Source organism: Alternaria novae-zelandiae, assembly GCF_023758075.1.
Source record: "Alternaria novae-zelandiae strain BMP 2774 chromosome Unknown scaffold_25, whole genome shotgun sequence".
NCBI classification, from domain to species: domain Eukaryota; kingdom Fungi; phylum Ascomycota; class Dothideomycetes; order Pleosporales; family Pleosporaceae; genus Alternaria; species Alternaria novae-zelandiae.
Genome location: NW_026056985.1, coordinates 120,094 through 138,894, shown reverse-complemented (window position 1 = coordinate 138,894; position 18,801 = coordinate 120,094). Strand labels below are relative to the sequence as shown.

The window sequence follows — 18,801 nt, the reverse complement described above, 5'->3', positions numbered from 1 at the left end:
TTCTTCCGCTGTAGCCAAGACATGCTTAGTGAAGCCTCCTTCCTATCTCGTCGACAGCTCCTTACACGAAGCTTTTGCTTCATCTAAAGCCACCAATGTCATACCCTGCACGGCATTCGTCCTCATCTACACGTTGCTTATGATCTCTAACGGCTGCCAATCGCGGATCTGTACCACCAGGTGTAATGAATGGTTACATGGTTACACGGATAGTAGCATCCAAACGGGCAGGTATGGTGACTACCTGCCGGGTTTGCCATAGGTGCTGCAGGATGGGTGCTGGCATGTCGAGCACCTCCATGTCGTAGGGACGCATTTAAGACTGTGCGAAGAGCCCATGATGATTCTCCGTCGGCATCTTGCGCATCGTTCAAGTCGCAGTCAACATGTACCTACGCACCGCCCTTCTTTCCCTGTCCGCCCTTGCGGCGGCAAAGGAAATGCCCAAAGATGAGTTCAGAGCCGCACAGCTTTACGACTCTGGTATCAGGCACGAGAACAATGTTGCCCTCAAGAAGGTCGCAACCCCATTCCAGCATCTTCGAATTCTGTATTGACTCTTACCAGGAGTCATGGGCACGCCAGGAAGCTGCGGGCATGTACAACTCTGCCCAATACGCCGAGATCAAAGACAAGGTGGAGTGCATGAACGGCACCGCAATCGCCGGACAGGACGTCTTCCGATGCCAAAATGTCAGTCCATGCACCATATATCACGAGTTTCAGTCATTAACGAATCGGTATAGATTGACTTGCTTCACTTCTTGTCGCACGCCGAGCTCGGCAGCACTCGCGGTGTCGGATCTTCTTCATGGGGTAAGAGTTTACAGATCAAGTTGCTGAGATCTGCGCTGAACAACATTAGGCTGGACATCTGAAGATGGCCGCGAATTCGTTGCCATCGGACAACAAGATGGCGCTGCGTTCGCTGAAATCACCGCAGAGGGCAAGCTTTCGTACTTGGGTCGTCTACCCGCCTACTCTACGCCCAGCACGTGGCGCGAGATCCGTGGTCAGAACAACCTGATGATCATCGGTAGCGAGGCGGTTGGCCATGGCATTCAGATCTTCGACATGAAGAAGCTGATCGACATCGACCCTGCGTCTCCTGTCACCTTTAGCAATGTCAATGACCTCGTTGGCCATTTCAAAGGCCTTCCCAACGGCCGAACACATAACGTCGTCACAAACCCAGAGACAAACTTCATCTATGCCGTTGGTGCCCAGCCAAGGACTGACAAGTGCAAGTCGGGCATTATCTTCATTGATATCACCGACCCTTCAAACCCAACAAGCCCAGGCTGGTGAGTGAGACATGTTGTTGGGGATGTGAGCATCACTGACTCAGAACAGTGCATCAGAGGACGGCTACGTACACGATGCGCAATGCCTCATCTACCGCGGACCAGATGCGGAATTCGAGGGCCATGAGATTTGCTACGGCTACAACGAGGACTCTCTTACGATCTACGATGTGACTGACAAGAAGGCCCCGGTCATCTTATCGAACACTTCCTACGAAGGCGCGGCATACACCCACCAGGGCAACGTTTTGGACCCCATGAACCAGCAGTTTCTTTTGCTCGATGACGAATATGACGAATACGACAAAGTGGGTCCCGCGATCCCTGGTCACCCCATCACGTATATCTGGGACATCTCATCCCTCCGTGCGCCCAAACAGACTGGACTGTACAAGAGCGGAGCAAAGGGTATCGACCACAACCAGTATGTCGCGAACGGTTTTGCTTACCAATCGAACTACGGCACCGGATTCCGCGTTCTGGATGTTCGCAGCATCCCTGACGACCCGACTGGTGCTGGCGTGAAGGAAGTCGGATTCTTCGGTATGCAAATATATGATCATCCTATCGATTCATCTATACTGACCTTTGCGCAGACGTTTACCCGGAGGATGACGACATGCCTGGCGGCGGTACCGTCGACTTTGTTGGCACGTGGTCGAGCTATGCATTGTTCAAGAGTGGTCACATCCTGATCAACACCATGGAACGTGGTGTTTTCATTGTCAAGATGCAGGAGGGGTTTGAGAGATAGATGGACAGGACCTCGTTAATCTGAGATTTCTCGTGGCAGGGCGGAGTTTAGAATTCATTGCAACTGTCGATCCCGGCTGTATCGTCGGTATCAGTGCCGCTTCGCGTGGACGACGATTGGTTCAATAAAGAGTTCCGGCACAACGCACTCCCCCTCTTGATCCCGAATTAAACTTATCAGCAATCATGTCCAGACCGCTCAGAGCCCTGTATCAACCCTGCCTCGCACCCTCTAGCTGTCGCGGTATCACCGTTGCTCGCTCTTTGGGCTCTATTCGTTTACCTCCGAACCGCAACTAACCGCCAAGCTACACGCCTCCGCGCAGGATCTAGTCGCAGATCCGTGATATCGCCTCTTCTCGTTTCTTTCGTTCTGATTGTGGCGATGGCGCGCCAAGGGCTTGGCTTTATCTGCACAGTCCGTTCCTTCCCAATCAAGTTGCGTCCGGCGTGGAACTAGAGGGCTCCGCCGAGCGACGCGGTTATTCTACCTTCCTCATGCAACACAGCATTGCGCAGCCAAGCAGACTTTCATCAATCGCGTCGCCTTCGCCCCCCAGCTCTACACCCGGCTACCCGTTTCCACGGACCCACCGCATGCCCTTACCTGCTCAATTGCGGTTCCTGAGCGACCATGAAGCACCGATGGATACAGCAGCTGCCTGTATCGGTTAGTTCTACAAGCACATGGTGGCCCATGAAGACTTTCTGGACCAGCCATATGGACACGAGGTTTAGTATATAGAGCCAGTCTGTACCTGTGACATATCCCAAGGCAACCTCCTCTTCTCCTGCTCATCTGCCACTACTATTCATCAAGATGAGGTTCGTTCCCTTCGTTGCGCTTGCTGCGCCTGTCCTCGCACAGTACGATGCGAAGCCAAAGCCTTCTGCAAAGCCCGAGAAGCCTCAGAAGCCCCAGTTGCCTGGAAAGCCTCACCCTCATGGGCCACCCAAGAAGCTTGTCTCTCGCAAGGACCTGATCAAGGATATCAAGCTCGAGGACCTTCTCGCAGGCTCCCAACAGCTTCAGACTTTCGCCGACGAGGCTGGTGGCAACCGTGCTTTCGGTAGCACTGGTCACAACGCTACCACTGAATGGCTGTACCAAACGCTCAAGGCGACTGGATACTACGATGTGTACAAGCAGCCCTTCGTCGAGCTCTTCACCGCAGCGACCACCAAGCTCACTGTTGCTGGCGAAGAGATCGAGGCCGCTTACATGACCTTTGGTCCCTCTGGAGATGTTACCGCCAACGTTGTCAAGGTTAACAACCTCGGATGCGCTGTTGACGACTTCCCAGCCGGAGTTTCTGGCCAGATCGCGCTTATCTCTCGAGGCACATGTCCATTCGCTGACAAGGCCGCCAACGCTCAAACCGCCGGTGCGGTCGGCGCTATAATCTACAACACCGAGCCCAACACACCTCTTTCTGGTACCCTCGGTGGTGATGGCGACTACGCTCCCGTTGTTGGTATTACCAAGGAAGCCGGTGAGGGTATTGTAGCCAAGCTCGGCAACGGCACCGTTGAGGGAACTCTCTTCATTGATGCCATTCGCGAGAACCGCACCAATTACAACGTCATTGCCGAGACCAAGCAAGGTGACCACGACAACGTGCTCATGCTCGGTGGTCACACCGACTCCGTCTTTGCCGGCCCCGGCATCAACGACGACGGATCTGGTACCATTGGTACGCTCATGACCGGTCTTGCCCTTACCAAGTACAAGATCAAGAACGCCGTCCGTCTCGGATTCTGGGGTGCAGAGGAGTTTGGCAAGCTGGGCTCCTTCTATTACATGAAGACCATCAACGGTACCTTCGGTGGTAACGCAACTGAGGCCAACAAGATCCGCGCCTACCTCAACTTCGATATGATCGCATCGCCCAACTACGTCCTTGGTATCTACGACGGTGACGGCAGTGCGTTCAACTTCTCCGGCGCCGCTGGATCTGACACTATCGAGAAGGACTTTGAGGAGTTCTACGAGGAGCGTGGCCTTGCCCACGTACCTTCTCTCTTCACCCTCCGCTCTGATTACGCTGCTTTCCTCGAGAACGGTATTCCTTCAGGTGGTCTGTTTACCGGTGCTGAGGTGCTGAAGACTGAGGAGGAAGCACAACTCTTCGGTGGTGAGGCTGGTGCTCCGCTCGACGCCTGCTACCACCAGGCTTGCGATACCATCGACAACCTGGCTCTCGACGCTTACCTACTCAACACTCAGAGCATCGCCAACTCGGTTGCCAAGTACGCCCTAAGCTTCGAAGGTATTCCAAGGGCCAACATGACCCTCCGCAAGCGTGGCGCCGAGAGGAGCAGACTTATGTCGAGATTCGATGATGGTGGACATGCTCACCATGGCCAGACATGCGGTGCTGGAAAGCACACTATCTAAATGTTGTATTAGTATAGATTTGGGTGGGTGGTTGATGTTATTGATGATACCAATGATGCGATGATGCTGTAGGAGTAGAAAAGCCAATGTAACAAAACATTTCAAACATTACCGTGCCCTGTTGCTTTCCGACATGAATGCTTGCATTGCACAGTCTTACAACCGACCGACACCGTTAAGCGCTCTTAGTACCTTAAGGGTCGGCTTCGATAGTGAGGAGCTCTTTATTCGGCCTTCAGCTCGAGATCGAAAGTGTCACACCGTTTGACTCAGCATACCACATACCCTTCTCCTATACTTAGTTCGAAGCAGAAATCACCATCCAATCTCCACTTCTTCCTCTTCACAAACCTAGCACTGTCCTCAAATGCATATTCCGTCTGTACCAGTCCTCCACCCTGACACTTCGAAAACAACACATCCGCAGTTCGAACAAGCATACCAAGCATCTCGCGTATGCATCAAAGTCTCGCCAGAACAGAAGCAGAATAGAACGTAGGGCTTCGCGGGGCGGAGACACGAGGTAGAGCGGAAAGCGCACACCTTGATGGCGACTGAGTGGACGCTATGCCATTTTGCTGTTCCCAAGGCGCGGAATATCTTGAGTACCGGAGACTGGATGTACAGTACGCCATCTTGAGATGATTTGGAATGAACAGGGCGGTGTGGGCTCAGGATCGTGATGTAGTTGTTGGGCTGCGCGGTGGGAGGAGTAGTCCACGTGCGTGTTGTCTACTGTGTGCCTACTTGGGCAGCTGTTCGGGCAGTGAAGAACCCACAGCTTGGCTTCTGGGCGTCGCTAAATATGTTGATCGTGAACTCGGCGATGCAGTCGAACTCTCGTTGGCGTGTCATGCAGACTAGACTGTCGTGGCTTGCGCTCATGATTACTCCTTGGTTCGGGCATCACAGGAATACGACAAGGCGTGTACGTCACTACCACTGAAGTTAGGTACCTGCATTTGGCTGACCGGATTGTGTGGCTTTCAAAACAGAGTTAGTGGCGTATATAGTGTTGAGCCAGTGATGGGCGAACAGTAGGGCTATTGTCTAGATAGAGTCGTGGCGGGGCGCGTTCTGTCTGGAAGAGGAACAATCATCGGAGCGTTTGCTGCTGCGTCAAATCGCAAGCTGGTCTCGCCACGATTCGAATTGTTCCCAAATTCGTAGCCTATGACGATGCGATATTGATCAGTAATTTTTTGAGTTGTCACAATGGGTGCAAACCGGTCGGGGCTGTTGATCTCGAAACACTGGGTCGCAATGATCGCCTGGACCCGCATACTAACGCATGTCGCAAATCCCCCCGACCTCTTCGACGATCAGCAACAAGGCCTTCGATATGCACCATCCTGTTCCCGTCTCATTAAAAACAGGATATCGACTCCGCACATCGTGTTGCTCGGGACGGTGCACATTTGAATTTTCGCTCGGAGGCACTTCCCCGGCCTTGCTCAAGTGGCAATCTCGTCTAGCCCACTCGGTGCACGTTTCATCCGCAGCCATGTTCCTTGCGGCCGCAGCCTACCAATCCTCCGACGTTCATCCAAAGTCGGCGACCCTGCTAGGGGGCGCCCAGGCGCCGTTGCTAAAGCTGACGGCGTCGAGGTCGAATGGGCCTGAATTAATATCCAACCTTGAAGGTAGCCCAGGACAAGGCAGGACACACGTGTGCACGGCACGCAAGACCATGGCAGGCGGCGCGTCCGCACCCACACTAGTTTGGCGAACCGCCGTGTGTTAAACCGAACTTATGGAAAATGAGGAGACGATGAAGTCCAGATCGTTGGGTCTGCATTAACCATGACAGGTGCAGCTTCACGGATGCAACGGAGGCCCACAACTGTATAGGAAGGCAGTACTCGAGGCTTCAATCGCATCACCTAGTGAAGCAGAAGGTGCGCTGGCCGTAGCAGCTGGCAGTATAAGGGTTAAACACCACGTACCCCTAGCAATAGTTCTCATGCGATGCAGTCTATTGCAAGTTTGCCTGAGTCCATCAAAAGCGTCGCCGGAGAGCAAATCACATCACGCGGAAGAGTCGCCATACCTACCGGTAAGCCAGCAGCTGCTAGCACCTCAACACCTGGGCATCGTCGTGAGCGCGGTAAATCCCTTCGACGCCACTAGGAAACTTGACAGGCATCAGACCTGGACAGCTTGGAAACAGCACCAACTTTGCCGCCGCGCGTGTCAGAACAGCTCTCTGGATCTTGCACTCTTCACCGCCATACTTCACGTTGCCAGATATGGACTACCAGTCCATGAATAACATATCACAGTTAAGGTACTGCTCCCCGTGGTTCTCCAGTTGTTCAAATGCATATGTGCATCGCCTGGAGGATGCGCAATAATCGTGCATCACCCCGCAAAAGGGATGCCCTTCCCTGTCAAGCGAGCATTAGCGTTCCAGCAGGATAGATCCCGTTCCGTATGCAGGTCGGACCATTACGATCCAGCAGCACTGCTGTTACAGGATTAGTGGCACGATTCACGAAAGGATCGCTCGTTTGCCTTCCGGATATCCACCCAAGCTTGACGCCCAACGAATGGGATCTGTCCTTCTCGAACACAGGGCTAATACGCCACTTTCTGTCGAACTCTATTTCGACTCGAGGGTCTGTCAAGTGTTCGCTTCATCTCCTGAAAACCCCCCTAGCTGCCGTTATGGATCAGTCGGTCTGGACAAAGAATGTGAAGGGTCTTCGCGTGTGTCATAACGGCTCACTCTCGACCGGTCGCACATAGTATACAACACCACGTTCGCTAAGTTTGCGACGTTCATTATCAGGCCACCATCGTTCCACACATCTTTTCCACGCTGGCTCAGCATGAGTAACGAATATCATGATGATCCGTCGTTCCAACCATGGGGCCCATTCATCTCAGATAATTACAAGAATGAGCCCATCACGAAAGCAGACATCATCATAGCCTCCGTCGTGTGGGGACTGACATTACTCAATGTCATCCTGGCCCTATGGCTCATTGTCAAACAAACAAGAGGATCGCGATCACCGCTCAGGAGCGTCTACGTCTGGATGATATGGCTGGAACTTATTGTCTCGTTTACCATGGGCCTTGAGAGCTTTTTACACTTGCTCAAGTACATAAGACCAAGTAGGTAGTGACGATGTAGAGCTTTTGAGATTATGCTAACCACCCCAGGCTTCGCGTTTTACTTCACCATCTTGTTCTGGTGGTGTATCCAGGTTCAGCTGCTTTTGCAGATTATCATCAACCGTATCCGTGTCATCGTGCCTGATCGACGGCGTTCGAGATGGATCATGATTAGCACTGCGGTTTTCGTCACTGTTATCAACATCAGTGTCTTCAATGTCTGGATACCAGCGAGGTTACAAATCAACTCGAAGTAAGTTACTTTCCTGGTAGCGTGCATCAATGGTTGTCGCAATGGGCTGGACGATCGGCTGGGTTCGTCTGGCTGGTTCGTGGTGGAACGACATCTGCGAGACCCAATCGTACCAAGCATTAGACTGACGATCCAACAGGTACCACCTCATCAACGAGTACTGGGACCGGATTGAAAAGGGTCTCTACCTCCTCGCCGACGCGGCGTTGAACTGGTACTTCCTAAAGACTGTGAAGCAGAACTTGATCAACAACGGCCTCACAAAGTACAATAAGCTCGTTCGTTTCAACCAGCAAATCGTGATGGTATCACTTCTTATGGACGTCATGATTATCGCCGCTATGTCGATACCAAATTCCTTTGTGTAAGTGTTACTCGTTGACAGAAGCCAACCTCTGACCTTTACTAACCCACCTTCTTCCAGATACATCCAATTCCATCCTCTCGCCTACCTAGTAAAACTCAACATCGAAATGACAATGGCCAACCTCATCAAACGCATCGCAATCTCGACATCGCGCAAGACAGGCATGGCATCCATTGCCCACGAGTTCAAGTCCTCGTCCAACCAATCCACCACCGGTCACCGCACCACCGGCACAAATCCGCACAAAGCACGGGGTTCGATTCACGAGCTCGCCAGCTTTGCTTCCTACACCGTCGATACAAAAGCAAATGCCGAGCAAGATGGGCAGCGTGTCATTAGCTTCGCCCCGACAGGGAACCAAATCAAGGAGACGAGAGAGGTCATCGTGCATACTGAGCCGAACCCGTTTTACGAGCGCAGAGGCTCGGAAGTGGAGATCACAGCAGGGCACGGAAGGAGACAGTCTCACGGCGTTGTCATTGAGGAGAGGGGACTAGGCAGGCAGAAGAGTCTAGAGAGTATAACTGAGGGGAATGAGAGTATGAGGAGTGGGTCAGTACCCAAGCGACTGATAGAGGATAGCGACGATGAGGCAGCGCTTGTGCAACAAAAGACTTGGGGATGGCCGAGGCGGCCGAGTTGAACGTGCGAGCGCTGTTGAAATGTCAAACTGTTTTGTGTTTATTTAGCGTGGGTTTGGTAAAATAGACATTGTTTCCGCACTTTAGATGTGCGATAGAACGATAATTATAGACCTTGTAGAGTTGAATATACCAAATCAACCGTTGGTCCGAAGAAGGAGCGAGACACGTAAGAGTACACAGCTGTGGTACCGTACCTAAGTACAACTTAACATGACGTGGCGCTGAAATGCATGACTGTCATCTCTGTCGGAATGCGCCATCGGGGTGATAGAAGAGGCTGTAGGCATCTATTGTGTCAGTTCAGTCTCATGAGTTGAGCGAAAGCAGATGCGGATGCCGTGGACTTGGCTAGATCTGTAGGTAAGCTCGCGATACACGTGACAGCACCACGTGTCGCGGCCTGGACTGGACGATGCTCGAGCAGAAATGTTTCTCGAGCGGAGACTATCCGCACATCGGAGTTCGCTGCGATGGAAAGTTGCGGGTAGAAGGGGGATTCTCACGTTGGTTCCCCGGAGCGACGCCACGATCTTCCCCGCACTTCTCAGCGAGGAAGGTTTGCCGACCAGGTACACCACGGTGGCTTGGCATGCTACACGCGTATACGGATTACACCAAGATGGTAATCCGTTCACTCAGCTGATGACATGTCGTGACCCTTTTAACCGTGTTCAAAAGATTGTGTTTGTGCTGTAGTTGTCAGCTATTCTTCATCTTTGTTGCACATTACTGTCTGCTCACTCAATTCCTTACCTACGTCATCCAGCAAGCCACAAACATGGGAGTCGGCGACACTTCAATCCGCTCCAGCGAGCGTCCTGAGGCCGGCAGTGTCAACATACCAGTCGGTGTATGGCCAACGTCGTCGACAAACGAGTCCGTCGATGCACATAAGGTCGCCAATGAGGTGATCACACGGTTCAACGATGCACTTGCGAAAAAGGATCATGCGGCTATCGCCGACCTCTTCTCCAAAGACAACAGTTACTGGAGAGATCACCTAGCGTTGAGTTGGGATCTTAGGACGTCGAAGGGTAGCGCAGACATCAAGAAGTACCTGGATTCCAGCAAAGTGCAAATGGAAAAGATTGAAGTGGACAAGAGCTCAGACTACCGCGCGCCAAAGTTTGGAGCGATCGATGTTCTAGGCGATATCACTGGTATCAACTTCTTTGTAACTTTCGAGACGAGCCTCGGGCGTGGCGAGGGTGTCATGAACCTAGCCGAAGACAATGGACAATGGAAGGTGTTCACGCTGTACACCTTGCTGAAGGAACTTAAAGGTCATGAAGAGCCATTGGGTCACCGAAGGACAAAGGGTGTGAAGCATGGAGGAGACCCGAATAGGAAGACGTGGAAGGAGACGCGTGATGCAGAGAAAGAGGAGATCGACCCGACAGTGTTGATCCTTGGAGCTGGGCAAGGCGGGCTTACAGTCGCTGCGCGCCTACGGATGCTCAACGTCCCCGCGTTGATCGTCGACCAAAATGAGAGGGTTGGTGACAACTGGCGCAAGCGATATCGGCAACTGGTCCTCCACGACCCAGTATGGTACGACCACATGCCTTACGTGCCCTTCCCAGCACATTGGCCAGTCTTTACTCCTAAGGACAAGCTGGCGGAGTTCTTCGAGGCGTACGTGAACTTGCTGGAGCTCAACGTATGGACCTCGACAAGCCTCAAATCAACATCATGGGATGAGAGTAAGAAGCAGTGGACCGTGACTGTCGAACGCCGGAAACCCGATGGGAGCATTCAGACACGCACATTACATCCGAATCACATTGTCCAGGCGACAGGCCACTCCGGCGAGAAGAACTTTCCCCAGATCAAAGGTATGCAAGACTTCAAAGGCGACCGCCTGTGCCACAGCTCCGAGCACCCAGGCGCAAATCCCGAGTCGAAGGGCAAGAAGGCTGTGGTGGTGGGATGCTGCAATTCCGGTCATGATATTGCGCAAGACTTCTTTGAAAAAGGATACGATATCACTATCGTACAGCGCAGTACAACATGCGTTGTCTCTTCCGAGGCTATCACCGACATCGGCAACAAGGGTTTGTACGATCAAGACGCACCGCCTGTCGACGACGCCGACCTGACTTTCTGGAGTCTGCCAAGTGAGCTTCTGAAAGCACAGCAGATCAAAGTCACCAAGATCCAGGCCGACCACGACAAGAAAATGCACGATGGTCTTCGCGCGGCTGGCTTCGGTCTTGACAGTGGACCGATGGATTCAGGCCTTCTTATCAAGTACTTCCAGCGCGGCGGCGGCTACTATATCGATGTCGGCGCGTCTCAGCTCATCATCGATGGCAAAATCAAGGTTAAGCAAGGCCAGGAGATTGCGCAAATCTTGCCAAACGGTATCGAGTTCGCGGATGGTGATAAGCTGGAAGCTGATGAGATCGTATTTGCGACTGGGTACCAGAACATGCGCACGCAGGCACGAAAGATCTTCGGCGATGAAGTCGCGGACCGCGTCAGCGATGTATGGGGTTTCAACGACGAGGGCGAGTTCAGGACGATGTGGCAGAAGAGCGGTCATCCTGGTCTGTGGTTCATGGGTGGCAATTTGGCTCTGTCGCGATTCTACAGTAGGGTACTGGCGTTGCAGATCAAGGCTGCCGAAGAAGGCATGATAGAAGATGGCGAAGGCGCGAAGGCGCGACTATAGTGATATGTAGCTGCCGTAGATTGAAGAAAGGGGCCGCGGCCGTTCAACGCACCTCCCTCAAGCTTCCTCCGAGTTTTGCCAGTTTCGGATTTAGCGCGGGGCATGTCTCCACTCGCGCCGTCTCAAAATGCACAAGCTTCAATCCTTCAACATCATCTGATCCTAATTCATACTTCGTCATACGTGCACTTTGACCCAAGTTTTCTTCGAACATCATGACTTCGAAACCCCAAGTCATCCTCGTCGTCGGCGGAACGTCCGGAATCGGATACGCCACCACGCTTTCCATACTTTCGTCACCTTACCTACCATTGAACGCGAAAGTAATTGCGTTTGGGCTTATAGATTCGACCATCAAGCTTGAGTTCACGAAGCAGCAGAGAGAACGTCTCAGAATAGTCGAGGGCGATGTTACAGTGGAAGAAGATCGCGAGCTAGCGGTCCAGACGTGTTTCGATCACTTTGGAGGGCTCGATACTTTGGTGTACTGTGCAGGTGTTATTACACCGATCCAAAAATTGGAAACGGTCGACATTCAAGCGGTGAAGAGAAGTTTTGACATTAATGTTTTTGGCGCGATGAGTATGGTATGTACCACCTTGACATACTACACTGCTCATTCCTAATACTGCATGATATAATGTAACGCCCTTCATACGCTAATGGTCCTCAGGTTCAGCTTACGCTCCCAAAGCTCCGTGCTTCGCGGATAGCGCATCCTCATAACGCTGGCCGCGGCAAAGTCATAATTCTCTCTTCGGCCTGCGATGACACAGTATCCTACCATGGATGGATGCCTTATAGCACTACCAAAGCCGCGTTAACCCGGTTTATCTCTTGTCTCGCACACGAAGAGCCACTGCTTAGTGTACAGGGCGTATACCCGAAGTTAACACGAACCAAGATGATCGATGGACTAGTCGAAGGGAAGTATCGGGGCATTATGGCGGACCACGAGATCGAGAGGTTCAGGATTTGGGATGAGATGGGTGATGAGATGGTGGAACCCCCTGAGCTCTGTGGAGAGGCTGTCGCTAAATTGGCGTTGGGATTGTTCGAGGGCGGGAAGAGCGGAGAAACATTGTATTACGACGAGCATGTTCCGCGCAAGATTGCGGGGACATAAACAGTGGGAGTAAGGTGTGGAACACATGAAGACATATGAAGATATTACTTTCTCTGGCCAGTTTATCGCTTTCACGTTGTCAGCCATTTGATCCGAGCTTGAAGTATTCACTCTGGCCGGTCCTAAACCCCGCCACACTAGTACAAACTGTAAACATTACACTGAGTTGAACACCCGATACCAGGCTTTCTCCATCACACCAGGCAAAGTCAAATATGGCAGAAGATCAACTCATGTCTGCACCACGCAGCGCGATTGTGAGCGACGGTATTGCGGACGCTGAGTGAGCAGTCCTTTGGATTTGATCTCAACTCACTAACATGATACAGTCTCGATGACTTCTTCAAGACCATCTATTCCTGCCTTCCTCCAGAGCTGCGCTTGATCATCTATGACGAGCTTCTCACTGAAGATATGATGCACGACATGGCTAGCTGCGCGAGTCCTACCGCTTACGCCTATCCGCTCAATCACAGCACGTTCATGTACAAATCAACCCCTCGGTTCCTCAACCCGCGGATCTTGGATAGCTCTTTCGCGACCGAGATAGTCAAGGCGTTCTATGGCAAGTATACTGGTTTTGAAGTCAAGCATCCGCTACGCATCGCGACTCTTCTCCAACGAGATTTCTTCAAACTCGGATATCACGTCAAACTCGCCAACTCTGTCCTCCGCGGTCTCACAGTCGACGGCTGCTTGCTTCCCCATAACAAGCACTTCATCAATGTCAAGCTGCTTCCCACCCAATTTGCACCGCTCCTCCACGCGCAGCAGCGGCTGGCTACTGGTTTCCATCTCACCATTCGTCTATGGACCGACAATAGTTCGCTCAACACTGCAAAGGCGCACAACGCCCAAGGCCTGGCTCTACGTCGCACTCTGCAGGCTCTCAAGCCAGTTTTTGCGAAGCTGATCGCAAAGGAGCCCACGGCTACTCATAGCGTAGTTTTGGAGGTTGCCCACACGCACAAAATTACGTTAGACATGGCACTGGCAGAGAGATCGTCGAGTAGCCTGGCTAATGAAATCTATAACTGGTGTTGTAAGTTGCTGGATACATATTCTTTACGCATGTAGAACGAGCTAACAACGTATAGGTTGAAGGCCGACACATACTTTCCACGTCAGTGTCAAGGTTTATCCGATAGGTGCGGAAGTGCACGAGAGGGTAGAGAATGGAACAAGCAGATATGAGATTAATGTAAAGGACTGAGGCCATCAATGATGAACGCGCATATATCGAGAAGGACAGCGGTTGGGTATCTAGAATCAGACTAATGACGTTCCTCATCAGCTCAGTCAAGACTGACGACCTACTCTGTCATCCTCAGTAACCTTCACGATCACAGCCCCAATACCCGGACCTTTGCCCCAAACACGATGCGCTTCCGGAACCTCTTCCAACGCCCACATCTTCCTGATGGGCACCCGAATAGCTCCGCTCTCCAACATTTTGAAAAGGGCCACTAACTCCGGCTTGAACGTCTTTTGATCGCGATCAATGTAGTAAAAACTCGTCCGGTAAGGGCAAAAGGGAACCATGCCTCGTGCGAGTAGCTTTATAACCTGAGGTGGCTGACTACGAGGTTTTGCACCGGTGAGCAGGTCGAAGTTACCACCATAACCCACAAGAAGGCCTCCCTTCGCCAGGATGTTCCAGCTTTCGTCCCAAGACTCGAAGCCAAGAGCATCGTATATGATGTCTGCGCCGCCCACGTCCTTCATAGCCTGCATCCAGTTCTTGTCGGAGTAGACGAAGGGCATTGCACCCGCTTCGCGGATAGCTGCGTGATTGACGGCCGATGCTGTCCCATAGACTTCCGCACCTTGCATCTTGCAAAGGGTGAGGACGGCAAAACCGACACTGCCGCTGATACCGTGGATGAAGACGCGCTGGCCAGCGGAGATCTTAGCGGCGCGGTAGGCTAGCCCGTAGGCCGTGTTCCAATCTAAGACCAAGGCAACTGCCTGCTGCAGATCGAGTCCTTCTGGCACGCTAACGAGATGTTTCTCGGGTTGGTTGCAGAGCTCGGCTTCCGCGTCGTATTTTGTGAGGCAAGCGACGAGGTCTCCAAGCCGGTATTTCGTGCAAGCCGATCCATTTTGGTGCACACGGCCGATAAGCGCATAGCCCGGCGTCAATGGTGCTTTCCTTTGCATCGGGTAGGCACCTTGTCGCATGGATATATCTGCACCGCCCATGCTGGCGTAGAGTACTTTGATTTGGACTTCGTTGGGGGAAGGCGCGGGGATGGGGGCTGTGACAACCGACACGTTCTCAGGGCCGCCGAACTCTGAGATCAGGACTTTGCGAACGGGTGTAGACATCTTTTGTTTTGGGTTGAGATGTGGTCAGCCGGTTTGTGTATCGTCCTATCTGGGATGCAATCGATGGTGTTCGAAGCGCAATGTTGATGGAAGCTGGAATGATGGGCCCTGATGACTGCTCTTGCGCGCACTCTTATGCCCATCGAGCCTGGCAGTGCAACAAAACTTGCGACGCCCATCGAGGCGGAGTATGGGCTGATGCGCTCTCATCCTCACTGTGAAGGTGGGATGCGGAGAGTTCGTGGTTTCGAGATGCAGGCCTGACGCTGAGTGCGGAGAGACTGGTGGTCTCCTCGGGGAGATAATCTGCCCGTCCCACCGAAGAGGTTAGTGGCTTACCGTTTTAGGAGCTAGCCTCAGTCACTGACGGGGGATGATTGCCCAGGCGGGATCCATCCACCTCAAAAAAGATATTCAGCTCAGACTGTCGCCTAAAGGCTTATGCACGTTTTTGGTGCAATGCGCGCGTGGACCCCACATGTGGAACGTTCTCTCGGGCCTTTGAGAAGACATTGTGGAAGCTCATGTTCATGGCATCGTCATCCTCACCAAAGTAGCTCACTCTCAAACAAAAGACGGTATTCGGATATCGTCAAAATTGACATTGCTTTGACACTATCTCTTCAACACATCTTTCTTCTATGCCTCAGTTCTTTCCCTTCGCAGCTTCCTTGATGATATCTGCTGCCTTCTCCGCCGTCGCATACACAGTGGTCATGATGTGAGAAGCCGGAAGAATGGGCATGACACTGGCATCCACGACCCGCAGGCCGTTCACGCCGTAGACCTTCAGCTCTTGATCTACAACACCACCATCCTCTCTAGCACCCATCTTGCAGCTGCCCGCGGGGTGGTACAGCGTCGATGCGGTGCTGCGAATGAAAGCATCGATGTCCGCAGAGGCGGTGACATTGTTGCCTGGAACGGCCTCGAACGGATTGAGCGATGCAATAGATGGCGTGGCAACGAATTTGCGAGCCCAGTGTACACCTTCCCGCAGGAGTGCAGTGTCGACTTCGTTGCGGAGGAACCCTACATCTGCGACTGGACGATCGAACATGCTGGATGAGTTCGCCTGTACGCTTCCACGCGAGTACGGATGCTGAAGTCCGAGCACCACGACGCCGTCGGCCCAGATGATCTCCATCATTGCGGAATCATTGGATTGGAGCTTCTTGTTAAGAGAAGCAAACTGTGCCTCATAGCCTCGTGCGACTTCAGCGGGGGTATCAGCCGGGAGAGAGGCAGATGATCCACCTGCGACTGCTTGAGCCAAGATAGATTGCGTGGCGTTGGAATAGGTTTGGAGTGGCAGGAAGAGGAGGAAGTCACCGGTCGGGGAGGTTAGTGGGCCAGACTTCTCATTGTCGTACTGCTCGCGAGCTTGAGCGGCGAAAGTAGTGTTTGATGCCAGAGTATTCGTTAGAACGCTAGTGTTGACTGCGCCAATGTCAGTATCTCCTCAGCTAGACAATATAACGGCCTACTTACGGACGTTCACCACGGCGACGGAAAGATGGTCATGCAGGTTGTATCCGACAGCCGGAAGATCAACGACGGTGGTCACATTGATGGATTCGAGCAGAGAGGCTCCGCCAATTCCAGAAACCTGCAACAATTGGGGTGTATGCAACGAGCCAGCAGCGAGGATGACTTCTCGCTTGGCCTTAGTCTGTTGACTCTCGGCATCTGCAGAAGTCGAGAACTCAACACCAGTAGCCTTGACCGTGTTCGTCTCATTGCAGCTTTCTGTAAGGACACGCGTCACAAGACGGCCAGTGAGAAGATGATAATTTGGGCGCGGTTCGGCAGATGCATAGTAAGCTTCTTCTGCGGAGGAGCGTGTCCAGTTCATCGGGACCATGTTGTGTGGGCAGAAGTAACCGCCGAAGGCATTCCCAGTCGCCTGGTCATTGATGGAGATTCCCAGCTCCTTGGTAGCTTGTACGAGGTTTTCTGAAATAGTCATCAGTATCTTGCCGCATGAAATGATGCGTCAAACTCACTAGTCGTTGGCCAGAAGAAAGGAGAGTAGGTTACTTCCATGTATCCTTCGTCGCCATGGTATTCAGGGTTGACCTGAATGTCGTATTCGGCTTGGATCTCAGCAGTTGGTGGTGTGAATTTCTCGTTCTTGACATTGGTTAGAAAATATCGAAAAAACTGTCGAAAAGAACAAACCTTTTTGAAGTACTTCAGGAAGGTCTCGAAGTTCCAACCTTCGTTTCCCAGAGTCTCCCACCCATCGTAATCAGATCGTGAGCCACGATCGAACACCATGCGATTCAGCTTTGTCGACCCGCCCACGACCTTGCCTTGTGGAATAGAGACAACGCGGCCATCTAGTGCTTGGTCCGGAGCATACGAAGTGTTCCAGTCATACTTCGTTCCTACAGCACCGCCTGCAAGACCTGGGATGGTGACGTAGTCCTCGTTCTGGTCGCTGGAGACAAATCAGCAACTTGATGGGCGTGGTGTTCATGAGACTTACAGATCGCCGGCCTCGATAACGAGTACGGTCACATCTATAACAGAACGACGTTAGTGTTTTCCGTAACCGGGATACTGTGTAAGCCTACCCTTATCCTCGGAAAGTCGATTGGCAACGGTAAGACCCGATGCGCCGGCGCCTACGATGACATAGTCGTATTCTGGAAGAAGGTCCTCTGCTCTCGAAACGAGCTGCGCATTGGAGAGTGGATGTGCGAAAAGACCAGTCGCAGAAAGCGCGACAGTCGCACCGAGACTCAGAAGAGAAGGCATGATCACAGAGTACAACAGCAATTGTGTCTGTCGTCCTCACAGAAGAGTACTTGCGTATATGTACCCCAAGAAAGTCGAGGTAACCGTAATAACACCGGCGGTCGGGCCGCCCGCATCTGCCGATGTGTTGAACAACACCAAGGGCCCAGCCGAGACCAGTCCATGATATTCGTCAACATATAGCGCATGGCGCGTTGGCGAGTTTCCGATTTATAATGGTTCGGCGGCTTTTATCCTGTGTACGCGATAGTTTTCAGGCAAAAGCAGATTAGCGGAGGCGGAGGCTGACGCCAGTAGATCCTCCGACCTTATCCGGGGAGTGAGCCGTGTTGGCGTTTTCCCGGGACCGCTGTCTATGTGCACGGTGTGGCTTGAAGGATCGGCATGATGAAGCCGGTAATCCATTGGTTCGCTGCATCGGTTCGGTGCTTCGCTGGAAGCGGGCTGTGTTCAGTGGCTTGAGGGCGATTATGTCGTGCCTTGTACGAGGGCGTTTATCGGCCCTGTCCGATATCTGCGGGATCTTGCTGTCGTGTTGCGGCACAGTTGAGTGTATATCACGTGTTTTCTGCGGTAGTGGACCTCGGCCCGGGTGGGCTCGCTTGCAGCTTGCGCGTTGTCGACTTGGAGACATCCGATGCAAATGCGCGATACAACCGCGCCAATCTTGCAATACGAAGTCTCAGCCTGTATGAGACTGCCGATGCGATATGGGAAACCGAGCGATGTAAGCTTTGTTTCGCGTTAAGGTTTGGAGATGGATGTCAAGTTACGGGAGGCCTTTCGAGAGTAGCGCGCCTACACACGCAGTGCACTACAGGTGGCTATGTCATCGCTATCGCCCAAGGACTAGACTAATGTTTGATGGCATCCATGTCCACTACGCAATCGTCATATTCGAACTCGAAGTTGCGTCGCGAGCCACCTTGGGTGGCCCTAGTTCAAAACGAATTCAGATTGATAGGTAATCATCTAGCCAAAAGAAAGCCTTGCATGGCAAGTGTGTTTACTCATTGTCGTGTTCGCTGTAGCGCACTGTAAATCAATGTGATCTCAGTATTGACTGACTAC

The 18,801-nt window shown here is 52.4% G+C and overlaps 8 protein-coding genes across 8 annotated transcripts; 6 read left to right on the top strand and 2 right to left on the bottom strand.

The window, feature by feature from the left end:
• Positions 1 to 386: 386 nt before the first annotated feature.
• On the top strand, positions 387 to 2,058 carry J4E88_009587 (uncharacterized protein; the record flags this gene model as incomplete). The annotated part of the gene is made up of 6 exons (XM_049403186.1): positions 387 to 518; positions 568 to 693; positions 747 to 816; positions 866 to 1,304; positions 1,354 to 1,847; positions 1,901 to 2,058. The coding sequence occupies 6 exons, from the start codon at positions 387 to 389 to the stop codon at positions 2,056 to 2,058; spliced, it is 1,419 nt and encodes a 472-aa protein (XP_049250960.1).
• Positions 2,059 to 2,877: 819 nt separating this feature from the next.
• J4E88_009586 (uncharacterized protein) lies at positions 2,878 to 4,455 on the top strand (the record flags this gene model as incomplete). Its single annotated transcript, XM_049403185.1, has 1 exon — positions 2,878 to 4,455. The coding sequence occupies one exon, from the start codon at positions 2,878 to 2,880 to the stop codon at positions 4,453 to 4,455; it is 1,578 nt and encodes a 525-aa protein (XP_049250959.1).
• A 2,831-nt stretch (positions 4,456 to 7,286) lies between these two features.
• J4E88_009585 (uncharacterized protein) lies at positions 7,287 to 8,838 on the top strand (the record flags this gene model as incomplete). Its single annotated transcript, XM_049403184.1, has 4 exons — positions 7,287 to 7,575; positions 7,624 to 7,828; positions 7,968 to 8,192; positions 8,253 to 8,838. 4 exons carry the CDS (start codon positions 7,287 to 7,289, stop codon positions 8,836 to 8,838), a joined length of 1,305 nt encoding a protein of 434 aa, XP_049250958.1.
• A 779-nt stretch (positions 8,839 to 9,617) lies between these two features.
• J4E88_009584 (uncharacterized protein) lies at positions 9,618 to 11,513 on the top strand (the record flags this gene model as incomplete). Its single annotated transcript, XM_049403183.1, has 1 exon — positions 9,618 to 11,513. One exon carries the CDS (start codon positions 9,618 to 9,620, stop codon positions 11,511 to 11,513), a length of 1,896 nt encoding a protein of 631 aa, XP_049250957.1.
• A 215-nt stretch (positions 11,514 to 11,728) lies between these two features.
• On the top strand, positions 11,729 to 12,639 carry J4E88_009583 (uncharacterized protein; the record flags this gene model as incomplete). The annotated part of the gene is made up of 2 exons (XM_049403182.1): positions 11,729 to 12,100; positions 12,187 to 12,639. 2 exons carry the CDS (start codon positions 11,729 to 11,731, stop codon positions 12,637 to 12,639), a joined length of 825 nt encoding a protein of 274 aa, XP_049250956.1.
• Positions 12,640 to 12,854: 215 nt separating this feature from the next.
• On the top strand, positions 12,855 to 13,652 carry J4E88_009582 (uncharacterized protein; the record flags this gene model as incomplete). The annotated part of the gene is made up of 3 exons (XM_049403181.1): positions 12,855 to 12,922; positions 12,969 to 13,581; positions 13,641 to 13,652. The coding sequence occupies 3 exons, from the start codon at positions 12,855 to 12,857 to the stop codon at positions 13,650 to 13,652; spliced, it is 693 nt and encodes a 230-aa protein (XP_049250955.1).
• A 286-nt stretch (positions 13,653 to 13,938) lies between these two features.
• J4E88_009581 (uncharacterized protein) lies at positions 13,939 to 14,967 on the bottom strand (the record flags this gene model as incomplete). Its single annotated transcript, XM_049403180.1, has 1 exon — positions 13,939 to 14,967. The coding sequence occupies one exon, from the start codon at positions 14,965 to 14,967 to the stop codon at positions 13,939 to 13,941; it is 1,029 nt and encodes a 342-aa protein (XP_049250954.1).
• A 646-nt stretch (positions 14,968 to 15,613) lies between these two features.
• Positions 15,614 to 17,730, bottom strand: J4E88_009580 (uncharacterized protein; the record flags this gene model as incomplete). Its single annotated transcript, XM_049403179.1, has 6 exons — positions 15,614 to 16,350; positions 16,459 to 16,923; positions 16,974 to 17,100; positions 17,149 to 17,410; positions 17,459 to 17,492; positions 17,547 to 17,730. 6 exons carry the CDS (start codon positions 17,728 to 17,730, stop codon positions 15,614 to 15,616), a joined length of 1,809 nt encoding a protein of 602 aa, XP_049250953.1.
• Between the last annotated feature and the right edge of the window lie 1,071 nt (positions 17,731 to 18,801).